This window comes from Sinohyriopsis cumingii, chromosome 6 (assembly GCF_028554795.1).
Source record: "Sinohyriopsis cumingii isolate HCF-2022 chromosome 6, ASM2855479v2, whole genome shotgun sequence".
Classification (NCBI taxonomy): Eukaryota; Metazoa; Mollusca; class Bivalvia; order Unionida; family Unionidae; genus Sinohyriopsis; species Sinohyriopsis cumingii.
The window spans coordinates 142,138,648-142,158,111 of record NC_142966.1 but is presented as its reverse complement, the minus strand read 5'-3'; the positions used below and the strand labels follow the sequence as shown (position 1 = coordinate 142,158,111).

Sequence of the window (19,464 nt, the reverse complement as noted above, 5' to 3'; positions counted from 1 at the left end):
CCAGTACGCACAGGAATTCCTCAACTGGTGAAAAAGTACCAATATTTATATCAACCCCTTAACCTGTGGATTATATAACAACACACACACACACACACACACACACACACACACACACACACACACGCACGAACGCACACTGATGTACTATATTACAATACACACACGAGACGTTCAACCAGTGAATTATACACAAGTACACGCAATAGCCCTCGACAAAGTTAATATATAACACGCAGATGAACATACTGCGCACAATGAAGACTAAGAAAAATTCGTACTATGAATTGCTCCATGCAACAACTTGTGCAGAGGGCTCGAACCCTGGTATAATTATATGAAAGACTTTTTAAAAAATGGTACTAACAGCCGCCTCGCTTTGCGCTCAGCGTGAAGACGTTAGTGATAGGACTGGTCGGCCTGGTGTAAGGATAACTTGACTGGGTGGGACATGATGCCACATGTCTGCAGCATGATGACCCAGTGCTAGACATCACTATAAACTGCCACGCTGCAGACATAGCGATTTGACTCAAATTGTTAAAGCTACGTTACCCCCCCCCCCCGGTCATTTCGACGCTATTTCTTCACAGTTAAGTATTAACATTTATGCACACCCAGATCAGTAAACGAAATTTACCTATGGTAAAGCAAAGATTCTAAAAATTGAACGAGTTTTCTTTGTTTAAGTAAACTTTATTCAAACTGTCTTCTGGAAATTCAATTAAAACTCGTTGTCAGTACAAACAACAGAATAATAATGGTTTCTCGGTATCAGAATACAAGGAAGAAATGTTCCGAATGCTACTAAAGACGTTCCCTGATCAAATCGGTCGAATATTAGTTCAAATTATTTGTATTTCCGACTCCATTTGTAACTTCGAGATATTAGTGAGTATTTTGCATGATTGTGAAGGTTCAGTGTTGGGAAAATATGTCTGAATGATCATATCAATAGCATACCACGTCATTCTTACGCGAGACACCATGCCTCTAAAAAAAGAAGACAATTGAAGGGAGATAATAGTCATCGTATTGTGTGATTCGTTCAAGATTTTCTTTTAAAGTTGTGCGTGGAAGTACGTGTCAGAGAAGTCCAAATCAAGATCTACTCTTTATTTCTTTTAGTATAACTGGTTCTCGCCAAATCAAACATTTTGTTCGAGTCTTAATTTAGGCATTGTTTTTTTTTTTTAATTTTTTTTTTTACAAGCAGCCAAAATAAGCATAAAACCATGAATGACACAGCAACAAATTATTGCTTTAGCGTACCTATCAGGCTCAACTGCAACGCAGGAGTATTAATTGAGATTTCCAAGACAGATCGGCTTCAGTGCTATTTCCGTAGGCATGACACTACCTTACCAAATAATCTAGGCTGTTCACCTAAAGTTAACCGTTGCTGAACCAAACGAAAATGTTGTTGTGCGTCTATGATGCGAGAAATTACTCACGACTTAGTGTCGCAATTGTGGGCGTCGAACATTCATTACGGAAAATTAGCAAATATACTGATTGCAAAAGCAATTTTCTTTTTATAATCCGCAGCCCGGCATCATAGCAAGCCATGAACGGAGATGGGATACGATTTTTAGTCACCAGTGGCTGCCAGCAATAAGATTTAGTCTTTTTCTGAATATGCACGTACAAAATTACGCCATCGACGAGTCAATTAAGTAAACTCTTATATTTTAATAGAAGTGACCTCTTGTCGATCTATCATTATCCGTGTTTGGAAGAGAAAATTTGATTGGCTTACTCAGTCAGCGTTAAAGGTCATTGTGGGTCAACCTACCGAGACAATTTTACTCAGGCTCGCAATGATTGGTTACGTAGGTGTATGCATATTCACCCAAAAATTTGGAAATCGAGAGCGTACCAGGGTTTTTTCCCCCTCATCACGATGCTGCCCCGAGGTTGGTCATATTGTATTTTCTGATGTAAAATGTAGTAATAGGGCTTACATACTGGTTCGTTTGTTTGCAGCATGTCTGCACATATATAGGGAAGTAGACATTTTCAGGCAGGATCTACATGGAGACCTATGATTGGCGACGAGAACTTCGAGTCCATCGCAGACGACGATTTGAGAGTGTATGTGTGTGTAAATCTGTTAATAAAGCCAGATACAAATAACATCTTGTATTGTCCAGTAAGCATTGAGACATGCATACGACGTGAAGCCATGTACTAGATTCGCCATACAGATAAGTATTAACAAAGCAGCAGAACATACGAACACGTCAAAGACATCAACATAAACACAGGTTCTCATACTTTTTGCACTCGCGACCTACTTTTTTTTTAGAGCACTTTCGCTGTTGAGGCGACCTATATGCAACAAACCCGCGTCCCACGGTTCGAAAACCCATGGCACCAAACTTACGCATCACATCTAATAGACAAAAAACTTCTTCTGCACTAACAGTTTGCGCCCAAAACTCATTGATTAAAATATATTGATTCTAAGGGATTTTTTTTTTTTTTTTTTTTTTTTTAAGTAAAGAGTATGCCCTGAGTGTCGGGAATATTAGAGTTTAAATTTATATGAAACATAATTTTTGTCTAATTCAAATGAAATTATCATTGTAGCAGTAAATTATCACCCTACCTTCGACTTTTCTTCCTGCAGATGTGTGTAGAGAACACTGAAATTCCATGCAAAAGATATATTGACTTCATTTTCCTTTGACTATGTGCCATGTGACGTAATAATAAGAATAAAGAATAATTACAGCATATTGTCGAAATCACATTGTTGTGGATCACATGATAAACGAAGCCAAACTACCATGCGTAACCACTGGACTAATGGCACCAGCTTGGTACGTTAATGCAATATCAAATACACACATAAAACGTTACATACGTGACGTGAGTTACCGACCTCGGTTTACCTTAGCATATGCAGAATCTGCAAGCACCCATACTATGCTATGCCGGTAACTGCTAAATCGTAGTTGCATAGCCACCGTGGTTGTAAACCATTTCTGGCTTTCTGTAGACTGGGATAATATGAGGCAGTAATAGCTCAAGTCCCAGTTCGACATCTGCCGTGATCAGTTCGTGATTTATTGAGATAACAAAGCTTGTTACGTAGTAAGTGTGAAAATCGGCTCGGCTACCAAGAAGTGTGCAAGCCTCATAAATTAATCAATCCGAGGCATATAATTAAGTCGTCTGTATATGGGATCACTGAGATAACGATTTCAGAGAGATACCACTTGCGAGAGGAATACAAACAGCATAAAACAACGGAACGCAAGAGCTGTCTTTTTAAATGAAAATTTAATTATGCAATGTACAAACCAAGATAGCGGAATGCAAGTTTAACATTCTCAAACAAAAAGAATTATACTTCTAATTTGCGAATACTGAAGAATAGAAAATCTCGCTCGATATTATATACAGACTATCATTCTATGACTTAGTGTTCGGTTTAGTCAATAGGTCGGAGAGCATGAAATGCGTAAAATGTGTAAAATACGGAAATTGTCAACCACGATTTGGTCAGCAATCCCCTTGCCGACATGAATTTAGCATCTCAAAAATTACTATTGAAATGCTTCTCGAGACATGATATACAGTTCTGGATATCAGAAAGACACTATCTTTTTCGGAAAGTACTACTTATGGAAGAATGAGACAACAAAACCTCAGTAATTCGACTTCTCCAATGATCAAACAACTGACTTGTCATTTAATAAAATAATAAAGAGTTACTACATTATGGTAAAGCAATGATAAGATAAATCTTGTTCCAGAGTAACTTTAAGGTTTGTTTTATTATTTGATATTGTTATGCATTTTGATGACACGTAGAGTAGCCACTGGCGCATGCGTACTGGGGAGTAATCCTTTTCAAATATTGATTATTTCGATTGCATTGGACTTAAATGTTGTTTATGTCCTTAAATGACGAAAAAGGAATTATCTCCCATGTCATGCAGTGGTCGTCGTTTGGGTTTACGCTGACATGAGTGGGAAATCATGCGTCTTGCTCTACCTGGATAGAACAAATTTAGCAAGCCATTTTGTTCCCAGACGAATATGCAAAGGAGGTCTCATACCTGACCTTGAAAAGTCAGGCTATTTAGTATCATAGTATTCGCGTTCCAAGAGAAACTAAAGTATTTTCACAACAGAAATCACTTAATGCTAAAATAAAGGCAGCCATTACATGTGTAGCAAAGCTAATGCTGTTAAATGAGTGGCAATTCGTGTGGTAGCCTTGTAGTAATTTTCTATAAAGTTTACTCACACATCATACTGTAAAGGAAAGTCGATCCACACTGTTAACATTGTTTGGCATATGTGATCTTATTTATAACCCATAAATTAGTTACTGAATTTTATTTTAATCTTATTGTGCGAAAAGCTGTTTGCAGATTAAAATGCATGGCTGCCATGTAAATACTTTTTCATATCAGGTACAACCTAGATCCTCCGTGTAATTGTCTCGATCTATTAATACAATATAGTTGAAATTAAGAATGAACTCTGAATATTTTCAAATAATGATTTTCTCTCTCTCTCTCTCTCTCTCATACACACACACAGTGCACAACATACATTGATTAATTGTTGGACTGAATAAAAATAAATTGAAATAGCCATTTCCAAATATATGAATGATATAATTTTTTTAAAAATATAATAACAAATGATTCATTATTAAATATCTTTGTGTAAATTTAATTAAGAATAACTGACAAGAAGGTACTGATGTTTACTTTTCCTAATTATAACCTAAAATGTCCAACATTATAGACGTATTTGATATATTTTCAATAATAAGTATATCGGCCTGTCATTGTAAAAATTCTTTCAGAATTATATATTAAAAATATATATAATGCGCAGTAATTAAATAGGATGACAAAAGACACCAGTAATTTCAGTTCTGCATATCAAGGACACCTATTTAAAACGGACATTTTTGCCCCATCTTTTTAATGCCCTGCATAAACTCGTTTGATTGTGTAAACGTCGATTACTTGTCTCACACATCATTGTGGACAAGCTTGATAATATATTATGTTATACTGTTGGTTAGGTAAATTAAACCCAATTTCAGAAGTAGCTGTGTGGGACTAGCCTGACAATTTGCACTTTTGTGATCAACATGGGTCGAGTTTCCCACCTTTGCACCTTAACAATCAGGAGTTTTCCTATGTCATTAAGATCTTTGGCCCCAGAGCTCATTAAATGGGGGAAATTAGTTACAGAAAGGGCCACTTTGGAAGTTATTTGACAAAATTATTCTTCAGCCCGTTTGTCCATAATTTGTTGTTTGTTTACTTAGTTCATTTTGATTACCGGCATTAGCATCTCTCTCTTCAGGAACTTGCCACACTATCATATCTCCCTTTGATTCCACCTCTTTACAAGTAATTATATCTTAATATAATAACTTATGGTGATATAAAAATTATTATGAGATATACGGTAACTTTTTTTAGTTATATAACATTTCCTTGAGGTTTTATTTGTTCCTGTTGTGTCCTATTTTAAAATAAGTATCGAAAGTTTTTATTTTATTTTACTGCATTGACACTACAGGATACTAAATTACATGTATTAGGGTATCTTTTATTTAAAAAACAAAGTTTTAGGTTTGTAAACACAAGTAGCTACAAGTGTTGTTTAGAATTTTTCGAATTGTTCTGTTTAAATAAATTATTTTATTAGTATTAGCTATAGATTAGTCGAACAGAAAATGCAAGTTATTCGTGTGCATGAATTTAAATGACTATGTTAAAATGCGAGAACACGTGTTTAAGTATATCCTAGTTACGTATGTGTGGTATAAACAGACATATTGATTGGTACGTATGTGTGGTATAAATAAACATATTGATAGGTACGTATGTGTGGTATAAACAGACATATTGATAGGTACGTATGTGTGGTATAAACAGACATATTGATAGGTACGTATGTGCGGTATAAATAAACATATTGATAGGTACGTATGTGTGGTATAAACAGACATATTGATAGGTACGTATGTGTGGTATAAATAAACATATTGATAGATACGTGATATATTTCTTTGCTTGTGTTTGTTTGCGTGGTTTACATGCTTTTCAATGATTAGGCCGTAGAAGAAGGTCTCAAGGAATTGTGTATTCACGTGATATTATTATTATTATTATTATTATTGATCTTCAAAAACTTGCTTTAAGTTAACATTGGTCCCGGGTTTTTTAATCATTGGAGAGATATTACTTTAAAATGAAACTGGAGTTGCTGTTTTTAAGTTACATCCGACAAACCAATGTCTGGAACCCGATGAAAAGTAACCACAACGGCAACAAAACAGAATTCATGTGTTATTGCATTTTGCTTCTATTAATTGTTTTTCTATCACAATTTTGCTGATTCTAATAAATTAAATAGAGACTGTAAATTATGCACAGATTTTCAGTCAAATATGATGAGGCAAAATTAATCGCTTTCCTAATTTTCCTGATTTGCAAACAAAAATCGGTGATAAAAGGTTCAAAATCTTGTAATCGATTCTTTTGTGCGATCATCTTTTAGGAAACGCGGAGAAATGGATTTTGTGCAAGCAGGAACTAGTGGATAATTCGTGCAAAATGATCTTTATCTGCATGCATGAGAAAGAAACAACGTATTTTCATGCTCAATTTAGTAACATAAAACAACGTATCTTATGTCTATAATGTTTGAAGTGGAGAAATTATGGTGTGGAGAAATTATGGTGTCTATAAAAATGGTGATACTCTGTGTGGATCGTTTCAACATAATTCCACAGTAATCTATCATTTGGAATACGCGTGAGGTCAAAAGATAAGATCGTTATTAGGAACAAAACACATACTGTATGACGCGGATATACAAGAATGCCTCACCTGTAACGTATGGTACATGTCTTATCTAGTCCTACCCTGTCAGTTTCGGAATATTCAAAGCTTCTTTTTCAACGGATTTTAATCAATCTTTAAAAATTATCCAGGCTCATATTATAAAGATTTCACGTAAGTTCGATCATGAGCGACATCTACACATTAATGATGTATTCAGACACGTCAATGGTTGAGCTGCGCCACAAGGATATTTTCCGATAGGACGTTCCTATTACCGTCGTTCCATCATCGTATTTTTATGCCAGTGGTTTCCAGACTTTTTTCTTAGCCTCACGAACCCGTTTCTTCATTTTGTTGTTGTTACCATCCTCAAAAAGGCCCGGCGACCCTCCTCGACCCATCAGACCGTGATTTGGGTCTCTACCCGGGGGTTGGGAATCACTGCTCTATGCCACAGGACAGAGTTTCATTTGGAATCAGCAGATCAGATAATAGTCACAAGATCTGAATATTTCCTGTACATAAACTTGACACTGATAAACATGCATAGAAGAGAAAAGACTGTCAAACTATATATAACAGTAACGTTAGCAAGGTGTGCGTTAGGAGGACCATCCAAATATTGTATCAACTTATTCAGCTATCAGAGATACCCTTAAAAAGTAATATCATGCACGAAAGTATTGCCGCTCTTTATAGGGTTCATGAGATCAATAACTAAAACATTCACCTGATTTCACCATTGCAATCCTCGATACCATAGCAATTTTGGGCATGGTCGCAGTTTCCAATTGCTATGGCCTGAATACATGAAAATTTGGATGGAGAATTGTAACTCTTTTTATTTCGATTCATAGTCTGCAATTTGCACATTTCTTGGGGAGTAAAAACTATGAAATGTTTTGTCTGATCGTGTGTAGATAATATCACTAATGAGAAAATTAAGCTCTATTTGAAAAACTGATGGTTCAAGATAAAGACCCGCTTCAATTTTCGATTCTACCTCAGAATACTTGCCAGCAAATCTCTGTGTATAATTAACATTTTCTGTTTTATCGATTAGCATCGACCAAATTCTGACAAATAAAAACAATAGCAATACACAACATAACAAGAATTGCTTTGTCACTGTCATATTTACCCTTTTAGAGGATTTAGTTGGTATCGATTGAGTAAAAACAGTGCTACAATGAGAAAGAGAGAGAGAGAGAGAGAAATCGCAAAAGGTGGTATGAACTAATCACAGTTATGCTTTACTCTGAAAAGCATTTACAAAAAGTCACCAATGATTAATCTTGTTCATATTTATGAATTGTATAACAAATTTATTTATATTCATTAACCATTCTGAACACATATGATCTACTTTGGAACTCCACCAACAAATGATCTTTCTGTTTGGCTTCGGCGCTTAAGCACGTCTTGGACCAGACTAGCCTTGTATTTCTGCCAGTTTCGGTAGTGCTTTACCTGCTCCTCTATAAATTCCTGACTTGGATAAATATGGACCTGAAAAGGAAGAAATTGTATTGCTTTCTGCATCTACAGTTGATGCTTATATAAGCAATAGATTCATTTGCTGTCTCATCAAAATCATTTAAATCTTGAACAAAGCACATGCAATGTTTGTTTAATTACATTTGAGGGTTATGATCTCTAGTCTGTCCAAACGGATCGAAAAAGCCAAACGAATTCTAGTGGTAATCGAAATGGCGTTCACTCTTTTGGGCTGAGGTACTAATTGTCTTGATGTATCAAAATGATAAAATAAAAAATATCTTTAGATACTTTCACAGTAATTCAATACAGGTACTAAATCGGAAAAGTCTGAGCACTTTGTAATTCAGATGTATAACTGAAATAAATAAATCCTCACAACTAAATTGAATGCAAGTATTTGACTTTTGATTATGCCTGCAAGGCTATAAATAAATAATTTTAAGTCAATTATCCATTATAAGAAAAACTAGGACGTAATACAGAAAGCAGAATGAGAATCGCATATTTAATCAAGGCATGTAAACGGTTTCCTTCCCTGGCTGAATGTATAGCAGCCTAACTAATCAGGAATTATGTCAGCATGGTTTTTCAAGAACTCATGTCCTAAAGTCAATTCACATGATGTCTGCTTGGATTAAAAGTACAAGTCACTACCTTGAAATTACGTACTTTGTTTAAGAAAGGCTTCATTTTAAAGTATTGACTCACAATCATCAATAATATTGGTATTTAATATGTTAATTAGTAAATGACCCTTACAATCCATAATCATGATAATTGACACACATAATATAGATATGCATAACAATATATATATATATATATATATATATATATATATATATATATATATATATATATATATATATATATATATATATATATATATATATATATATATATATATATATATCTCTGTGTGTGTGTGTGTGTGTGTGTGTAATCTTGACCAAAATAAATTACATAAATATGGTGTCGGTCACATTACATCAACTTTAAAAAAAAAAACGTTGCATTGCATGACACACTCTATAGTCTGATAACCTCTGTGTTCAGTGACTTTAAAGCTATAAAAATCGATGTTGGGTTAATCGGGTTGAGAATATTTACCATGTCAGATACCCGTCTTAAAACCTTTATATTGGCCAGGCTTAGGAATAGACGCTTGGACAGAAAGATGCACTCTGAGCCATCACTGATCAGACAAAACTTGGTGGTAGGCTTCTGCATCAAGGACTCCATGCCCTGGAAAAGGCATACATATAATTTCGATATCTGATAGACTAGCATTACGATATTTCGACAGCAGATATTGTCAAAAATAGTGAGAGCGAATTTCCATCCCTCTCCCGCTCTCTTTGCTGCACTCACACGTTTGACAAAATACAGGGAAGATATGAGCACTCTTCCTGGCTGCATAAGACTTTTCAAAATAGATGCTGCAATATCGCGTCCACTGCTAAAATTGTGACAAATGAATGCTTCGTGAACAGTGTTGAAACTTGTATATTAACAGCCCTTTGGATGATTACCCAAAAGGCGTTCCCTCATTTCCATCAAAATTTAGCTATGCATATGTATCCCTTAACTGCCGACATATTGTTCCAAAAGAAATGAAAAACGACGATTCCAATGTCAATTGATAAAGTAATTCACATGTGGTTTCTCTTTTTTTAAAAATGTTATTATGAATACAAAAGGATCAGAAATAAACTGGAACCGTTTAAACCAGTACTTACAAAGACTGACCCGGCATGCAATTCAGCAACCTGCGCGTGTGCAGTTTTCTCCTTCCGGTAGAACGGATTCGAACCTTTGCCTTTTGACCTTCTAGAAGATGAACATCTTATTGAAGTGGCAACTGAACTGAACTCTGTAGTGCGAGGTATAGAATGAATTGCAATGATTCTAGCTATGTGATACATTTTACAAGTGTATAAAATAATCTAAAATACATCTACACAAAATACAACAATGTGCAATTCACGATTCATCTATAATGGGATGTTTGAGACAATATTCAGAACACGACTCTATCAACAAAAAATCACATTGATAGTCAGAATGAACATTCGCCCCCCTCGACACCCGATCTTCTAATTATTCCGGAAATCGTATAAGCGGAAACAAATAAATAAACACGTATGTGCACAATATACAAATGCGATATACTTAACGAAAGTTACTTCTCTTACAATTCTCTTAACTGAATTGGACATAATCTAATAAGAATTGTTCAAGGTAACTGTTTACAGAGCTGCACTACACTCACAGCAAAGCAAGGGTTGCAAGCATTTCACTTTAGGAAACATTGTACATTTTCATTTGTATGAGAATGACATTGTGTGTGTGTGTGTGTGTGTGTGTGTGTGATATGGATTTTTAACGTAGCTTTAACAATTTTTCAGTCATATCGCTACGATGTCTGCAGTGTGACAGTTTATAGTGATGTCTAGCACTGGGGCATCATGCCGCAGACGTATAGCATTATGTCCCACCCAGTCACATTATCCTGAAACCAGTCCGACCAGTCCTAACACTAACTCTTAATGCTGAGCGCCAAGCGAGGCAACTGTTAGTACCATTTTTGTAAGTCTTTGGTATAAATCGACCGGGGATCGAACCCACGACCACCCGCATCCGAGGCGGACGTTCTAACAACTAGGCCATCGGAGCGGTAATGTCATTTTGTACATTACTCTTTAAAAGTACAGTTTTACGCAGGTAATTAGCGGGTTTTCATATTTCAAGCCCTCACCATGAGATGGTATGATCTTCCATACTAAAATATAATCTCTCCCTTCCAACGTGCGTGTGTATGCGGTTTTGGTTTTCAGAGCATATTTTAACGTAAACTTAAGGAATTATGGCTCAAAACAGTTGTCAGGGCATGGCAACTTCGTAGGCGAAAGATCGTGTCAGTGAAAATATTTTACTATATCCTTTTGCTATTTTAACAATGGTTCTAAAACGGCGAAAGGCTTCGACATACATAATTCATTAGATACACAACACTGCAAGGTAAAACAAAAGTTTATTTACATACCTTAAGCAAAACATGATTATCTAGACATATTGTTGCCATATGTACTCGCTTATAAGTGGAGTCCAAATCAAATAACATAGACGCAGATCTCCTGTAACAGCATTTGCCGGCAGACCAGGGTATAAATTTTTGGTTCTTCTGATAACTCCTAACAAACTTCATAGACCTAGATTTACCGCCTTAATATACGACTGCAGATATGGGTCTGTGCAGTTTGAAGTTGAACTCTATTTATAAATGAATATAGATGGTACTTATTGCAAACACACCTGATTACTAGTAACTAACCCTTTTCTTTCTTTCTTTCCTTCAGGTTTGGACCCTGCAGCCTTGCGGCCCAAAATGTTTCCTCAAAATTTGCTGACTCATCATAATCAGCATTCTGAAAGTAAATCACGTTCAACATGCAAGAGTAAAATATGCTTTCATTAGTCAAATAAAAGTCATGTTAAAGAAGGAACACGCTAATTTTGAATTGAGTAAACGATTGACATTTAATGCAGTTATCCATTTGAGCAATCTCCATAAATTCAAATACCTGCTTCCTTTCCATCGTCATCTTGTCATAGAAGCTACTGAGGGTTTTACTCTTTTTCAGTGGTGGAACGGCACGCTCTTCTTTCTCTCGGAGTTTTGCCTAAAATGTAAAAATTAGATAAAATCAATAAAGTTTGACCTCAGACTCTTTCTAAAATGTTCATTGCACGCAGTGAATTTAATGAGAATCAAAATTAAAAATATATGGTTGGCGCTAAACGTGATAATATCCGAGGTATATCTTCATAGTCTTGTATTACCATGATCTCGCGTGACTCCCAGAGATCTTCGCCCTGCGATGTCTGAGCTGTCTTGTTGACTTAAATGCCATGGTTAATACAGTTTTAAAATGTAACCAAACTTGGATGTATAGCGACGTTATCAACTGGAATGTTTACACTGAAAACGCAAAATAATCTAATATTACAAAATAATGGATCTGGAATCTAGATTTATTTTGATCAGTGATGTTTGAGTATGTAATTTAAGTGAGAAAGTTTTAAAATATGAACATCTGCCTTCTGTTAAGAATCCATATATTATGATGACTGCAGATATGTCAATGTAGGCAATACATTTCCTGAAATTGTCTCTTTCAGACAATATATCATAAACATCTACAGTTATAGTTTCCTCGATGATGAAATTAGGAATTGTTTATCATCATTCCAATAACAGCCGTATTTTCAAAGTCTGCAAAGAGTGTTTCATTATATGACTGGAGAAAAACCATTTCATCATCAATATAAAATATGGTTCTTCCAGGAAAATATGTAGATGGCAGGTATGCGATCCAATCACAGTTAGATCGCAACACAGTAACTGCAGATGTTTTGATCTTCGCCATGGATCAATCATCTTGAGAAAGGAGACGGGATATCGTTTCTCGTTCGTGTTCAAATACGATGCCCAGTGCCACATATGGAGATATTGTACTAATCGGTGTTGGTTCCAGAAATATCGTTATGGGGATAGGCATAAACAAGTTGGCGAGCGCTCTATGTGACGTAATTCCAGGCGAGGACGGCTGCAATAAAGCCTCCCGAAGCTCATACATTGTAAGCATTTATAAGGCACACTTGTAATTATATATGTGTAAAGAAAACTTACTTTAGAAAACGTTTTGCATCGCATAGCGCTCATTTCATTTTTTTTTTTTTTTTGGGGGGGGGAGATTGTTGGGGATGTTTTTGCGCCATACCCACTTTAGGATCCGCCCTTGACTAAGACTAGCAAACATCAGGACAAAACTTCTAATCTAAATGCGGTATGGTTGCTCTATCCATATAAAACGGCTTTCACACATTTGCAACTTTCGGCGTGTTCACTCTAGGCACTGGATCCAGGTGACTACTTGTAACTACAAAGTCTGCATCAAGTCAGCTGTCAATATTGTCCATTTTTCTACAGGTCGCCAGCTGCCTCCTCCACTCCATCGGATTCAACGAGGTCAGTAACGATTTTGATCAGGTGGTTAGTGGCATATTTCAGTGCAAATGGATTATAGCACAGGCATTGTATAAGATACACGCTATTTTTAATGTTTGCTTTACTTTTGAGTATTCTTGTCATGCTCGTACTTGTTTTGTCACGCAGATATTTTGTGTGTATTTTCCAGTATATCGAAATGGAATGCCGCAGCATTCTCTGAACTAATGCAATAGGTCGACAAATACTAATAAGCGAGTTCTTTTGGGGTGTGAAACCAATAAAAGCCGCTTGACTTTAACGCTTCCTGGTAATGATCTTTTACAATATGGGTAGATAGCACTAAATCTATGCTGGGCCGTTCTAAATAAACCAGAACTAGTATTTAAGTGATTGTAGGCCTCTGGATTCTTTTCTTGGAGTAAACCCTATAGAGAAGTAAATCTGGCGGAATGGCTACCTCGAATCAACAGAAAGTCTTGCTGACAAATGTCAGATATGCATGTTTCGTCTCCATCGTCACTTTGTCATAGAAGAAGATGATGTTTTACTCTTATCGGAAAGATACAGGTCAAAATCAGCCACACGTGTTTGGTGTATATAAATGTAGGGAACGTGTTGCATCAAGAAAATGTGCACAGCAGGCAATGGCTTCTGCCTGGGAATAAAACCACAGGTTCAAATTTCTATGTGATTTCATCAGCGTCAGACACAGACCATTTGACAGTTGTTGACACACGGTTTTGAGTTAAGAACTCTACGTTTGGGGTTTAAAAAGCATACTTCAAATCTTTCGATTGACCCCCCCCCCAACAAACAAGCATATATTATTATTAACCATATGCTTCTAAGTCCTTATAATCCAAATGATCAGGTATGACAGATACACATACTCGACCTTTCAAGTAGATCTCAAGGTCATCTGAGATCTGAATAGTCACTGACCAACAATATTGCAGCTAGCTGCCGTAGGATTTTGTAAAATGATTGCAAACTTATTGGTAGGGCATTATCAATGGCCAGTACCTCACTACTGCAACAGTGTTGTCAGCTGTTGGTGCATATGAGCTGGACGCTGGCCATAATGAAACTAGCAAGGTTTCAGAGTCGAGCTTTTTTCTCAGAGATTATGTAACACGAAACATATTAATGCAAGCATTTTAAAGGTAGGTAAATACCCTTTCTTTGCATATTGGTACGATTTAAAAAAACAATGTAACAAAAGTTACCTCAGATAGTTCTGAAATCATATGAAGATTCCTAATATATTTGTGCTTTCGGATATATTACCAGGCATTTACGGTGAAAAACTCCAGTTGATACCATCGTTCAGAGCATAAGTCGTCAAGAGTTACCATCGTTCAGAGCATAAGTCGTCAAGAGTTTTGGATGTTGGTGTCCGTGGTAAGCAGGCCATTGAAGTAGTTAATAGCATTGATACAATTTTCCATTATTGCCATTTTTTCATTGCTGAAATATTTATCATTGCAATGCTATATATTTTGCAATGTTATAAAGCGATGAGAGATAGCTATAGTATTGGCTAGAGGATTTTTAATGTTTGAAAGCGGCACAAAATATCTTTTGCGGAAAATATGGATTCATGGAAAATCGATAATTATAATGCATACCATTTGTTTTATAATAAAAAATGTCGTACAAGAAAATGAAACTAACGGAAAGAAAGCCAAGGCTTATAAAAGTATCGTTTAATTGGCACTGAAAAGGTGCCCAAAAGGTAACTTACCTGACTTCCACAATCCAAACAGATATATTAAAAATAAGAAATAAACAAATCCATTATTCAGCCATGGAGATAACTTACAGATTTTCTCTGATAGTCTGGTCCGTAATCAGCCAGTTTAATCTTGTCAATGGTTCCGGTTAGGAGACCGATACAAATATTCTCCTTAATTCTCAGCTGATTTCCTTCCGATCCTGACAGATTACAAATGAATAATGAAAACACTTGGCAAGTACACGAAAGATATATAGTTTTAAGAAGAATCACGTCTTGCTGCGTTAGAATAAAGTCATTATCTTTCGTTTATTGGGTGGGTAGGTGAGTATACGCAAAGATCTCATTTACAGCAATTGGGTATTCATCTGTCTGTCTATCTGTTTGTCATTCTGTCTGTCTCTGTCTCTATCTGTCTGTCTGTCTGTCTGTCTCTGTCTCTCTGTCTCTCTCTCTGTCTCTCTCTCTCTCTCTCTCTCTCTCTCTCTCTCTCTATATATATATATATATATATATATATATATATATATATATATATATATATATGTATATATATATATATATATGGGGAGGGAGCTGAATACCTCCAATTAAGATGTATGTTCTATGCTTTCTTTAAGAAAAGAAAACAAATTGTCTGTTCGCAATATTCCTGTGTTTCCTTATGAATGAAACACGCTAACGTTATAAAACAGTTTTGTACAATTGCTAACTATTTAAAAATATCCACAAATCATGCGAACGGAATTGATACCATCAAGGTGAAGATATCGGTGGGTTGGTGTAAAAACCTACTTGGCCTTTGAGTTTTCAAACTAATTTTTTGCATTTCTGTGTAGAGAGGAAAGGCCTTTTCCTGTTCCCTGTTAAAGGCGGACCCGGCTGTGCGTTTGCTGTGTCCCTTCTCTACAAAGCTCGTCACCATCCGACACTTACCCTTGCAGAGCAAAAATAGAAGAATAAGAAGATATAGTCAATGAAGTCGTGTCAAATACTAGTACAGAATTTAAACTAATGGAACAATTCATGGGCCTTATGTATTAATATCCCACACGTGTCTTTCCTTTCTCTCAATCCTTCTATCACTCATTTGTTATAGTGATGTCCACATAAAATACCGATACGGTTATCATACAAACAGGACAAGTCAGTAGTTTGAAGGAACCTGTTTTCGATTCTTTTACAATGAGTTGTATACAACAAAGCTTGAATTACCCGGAATAAGCAGAAGACAAGGATTTTACTTTGAAAAGTAGGTCTTAGTATAACTAGCAAATTAGTAGAGATGAAATTGTGTCTCCCTTAGTACATATGAGAGAGAAGTGGAGTTTCTTATAATTTGATTGTATTTATTTGTGATTTAATAAAAGAATATGATAAACAAAATCATAAGCACGTGTTGAAAGTTCGATGCGTTTATCGTATATATACTATGTCATTACGAATTTGATATAGATTACGTTTCAGTTAATTACATATGTACATCCATGCGATGTCACACCGATAAAATTTATACAGTACTGGGTTGTGATTCCAGAGCTATTTGCATACGATACATTTTTGTCTCTTGAATTCCTGATGCAATAATATGCCGACACATTGTTCATCGGGTTCCGATTGGTATTCTTCATGTCTGGCGTGAAATCCTTTGCAATATATATATATATATATATATATATATATATATATATATATATATATATATATATATATATATATATATATATATATATATATATATATATTGTGAATGATATTTTTTGTGTAGTTTCATTTAAAACTTTCGATGCCCTCATTGCGAAATGCACACTACAAAATCCACAAAATCTGTTTAACATCTGCCTTTGGAATGTCCACATTATTTCTATTTGATACAGTCTGTAACGTCTGCAGTTATCCGTAGAAATAAATTATTACGAGAAATCTGAAATGACATGGCATTATCCACACAGATAATAAAAAGAAGGGTAGAAAAGAGTATGTTTAAATAAAGGTGTTTCTTCTTTGGACATGATTTGTCTAAAAGACTGTCCTCTCCTAAAACTATTAATTTCCCAAGATCATTAATTGGCAGAATGCTTTCCACTTACAGTTTTTACAATAACAATGCTTTTCACTTACAGCTTTTATAATAACAAGGTGCTTGCTCTCTTGGCTGTCGTGTACAATGACGGAACCTTTCCTAAAATAAAACATAATGCGAACGTTGGGGTAAAGAAAGAAATTTTATTTTAGATGAACAATGTATTCACAATATTTTTGTGACAAAACATAAGAAAACAACCAGTTAATTAGTGGCTTTAGCATCATTCTACTATTGACTCGATTGAGAACGCATTGTTTTTCTCTCCCATGAAGTAATCAATACAAATATAAACAGACGCCTAAGTTGTTACTGTTGTTGTTAAGCACAGGCATGTGTCATTCGTCTATAGTTTTGATCTGTTGTGGGCTTTGATAATTCTGATCTGTTTTAAATGGACTTTACTGAACACGTGTTTGGTGACATTTTCTAGAGTTGTTCATTTAACATTTCTAAACGGCAGCCGCTGCCATACTCGATCCGAAATGATAGTTTAACTGAAAAACTCTAAGATAGCGACAAATGAGCGAAATTAATCATATAACTGTAAATAGCAATTATCTGAATTCTCTTTATAAGGACCTGTTATCTCCAAATTTGTTAGCACCGTCATAGAGTCAGACTGTAGTTGAATTACCACAGGTATTCCATAAACAGTTGGTGTTATTCGTGACGTAATTTAAACTATTCTCCTCAGCCTGTTTTAACATGACTCTTAACTTGTTGCTGTACTTGAACTTCTATGTAAATGTCTTTCTTGTGTTATAGCACAAATCACATGGGTCATGCATGCGCATTTACTCATTTTAAATTAAATATACATTGTTCTTTTAAATTTTAACACTAATTTTCTTTAACAAAAGTATATTTAATCCTGAGTATTCAATACTCTGCACTTTAACTGTCACCAAGAAACTTCCAGACTAAAATTATCGACCGCTATGGACTTTTACAATGGTGACCATGTACTAAACTTGGGTCAAAATAAGAGCGCGTCCAGTGGAATCGTCACAATCGAGGGTAGTACGAATTTGTTTATCAATATGCGCGGCTCTCACTGTGACATCACAGCACGCGACATTCAATCCAGATTGTACTGGATCACACCTTTAGGTTCATTTCGTCCAAAAATGTCTACGCACTTTAAGATTCGTTTTGCGGTATGCACCGCTCGGGGCGTCTAACTAATGATCTTCCAAAGGAATATGAATGTAGACAAATCCAAATGAAGTGCATACTTGCCACTTAAAGGTATGTAGAATCAAATTCTAAAAAACTTACCTCCACTACTGAATTATGACCAGTATGACTTGCTCTATAACTTCAATCATTTTGGAAATGCGATTTCTTGGATAAACAACTTGTGCAAAATAACGTGGAAAAGGAAATAAATACTTTCTTGGATCTATGTTAGGAATATTAGTGGATAAATGTGTCTCGTGTTGAGACGAGCTGAACTTTTATTCCTACAATATTTGTCCTAACTCCTGTCACTACTCTACTACAAGAAGCAAAGTCTAAGTGGGACGATCTTTTGCCTGGAACGTCATCAAGAGATTGACATTAACAATAGTACTTACGAAAAGTATTGATAGAAGAAATGTCTAGGTTGCGTAGCCAGCTTGTCACACGGAAAATCCTGTAACAGCGGCATGCTTCTACAAAAATATTTGAATTAAAGACAATTAGTTACTCATTTTAATAATTTCATATCCATATCTTAAGGTATGACGGCATTATCCAGGTGTGACAGATTCGAAATAGTAATGAAGAATCTTCAAAGATTTTCAGGTATAATTAGGAGTAAATGACTATTTAGAAATACGTGTACTCCTACATTTAACAACTGAAGTCACGTTCATAAAGTAAGTAAGTAAGTAGGTAAGTAAGTAAGTGAGTGAGTAAGTAGGTAAGAAAGTGAGTACGAAGATATGTGACAATGTTCGTTCAATAATGAAGAATCTTCATCGTATTTTCAGATATTTCGAAATATGTATAACCTAGCGCTCTATATTCTTGGAAGACACATGCATAAAGCAATTAAGGAAGTAGGTAAGCAAGTATATATGTAACTACATAAGTAGGTGACACAATTGGTAGGTGAAAAAAGTGTCAAAGTTATGCAAAAATCCTTTACTTTGCCGAATGTTAGAGATTTTCTTTGTCAAGAAAATTAAACAATTATAGAAAAACACCAAGGAAACAAAAATAAAAAATAAAACCCGAAACAAAAACGAAATCAAGTACAGAAATTTCTTTGTTTTTAGCATATCTCTGGCAAAATAATTGTGACAAGAAA

General features: G+C 35.4%; 1 protein-coding gene across 2 annotated transcripts in view; it reads right to left on the bottom strand.

Moving 5' to 3' along the window:
* Window positions 1-3,269: 3,269 nt before the first annotated feature.
* LOC149798156 (uncharacterized) overlaps window positions 3,270-19,464 on the bottom strand; it is a 30,424-nt gene continuing 14,229 nt past the window's right edge. Inside the window, exons 10-18 of one of the 2 annotated variants that reach the window (XM_089963260.1) lie at window positions 18,746-18,823; window positions 17,204-17,264; window positions 15,878-16,019; window positions 15,170-15,282; window positions 11,918-12,016; window positions 11,668-11,761; window positions 10,073-10,206; window positions 9,444-9,578; window positions 3,270-8,342 (exon numbers count right to left, since the gene is read on the bottom strand). In XM_089963260.1, the coding sequence (XP_089819386.1) occupies window positions 8,196-8,342; window positions 9,444-9,578; window positions 10,073-10,206; window positions 11,668-11,761; window positions 11,918-12,016; window positions 15,170-15,282; window positions 15,878-16,019; window positions 17,204-17,264; window positions 18,746-18,823 (1,003 nt within the window). In that variant the 3' untranslated portion in view covers window positions 3,270-8,195. The remainder of the gene's footprint in view (window positions 8,343-9,443; window positions 9,579-10,072; window positions 10,207-11,667; window positions 11,762-11,917; window positions 12,017-15,169; window positions 15,283-15,877; window positions 16,020-17,203; window positions 17,265-18,745; window positions 18,824-19,464) is intronic. The other variant, XR_016421978.1, reaches the window with a different exon arrangement.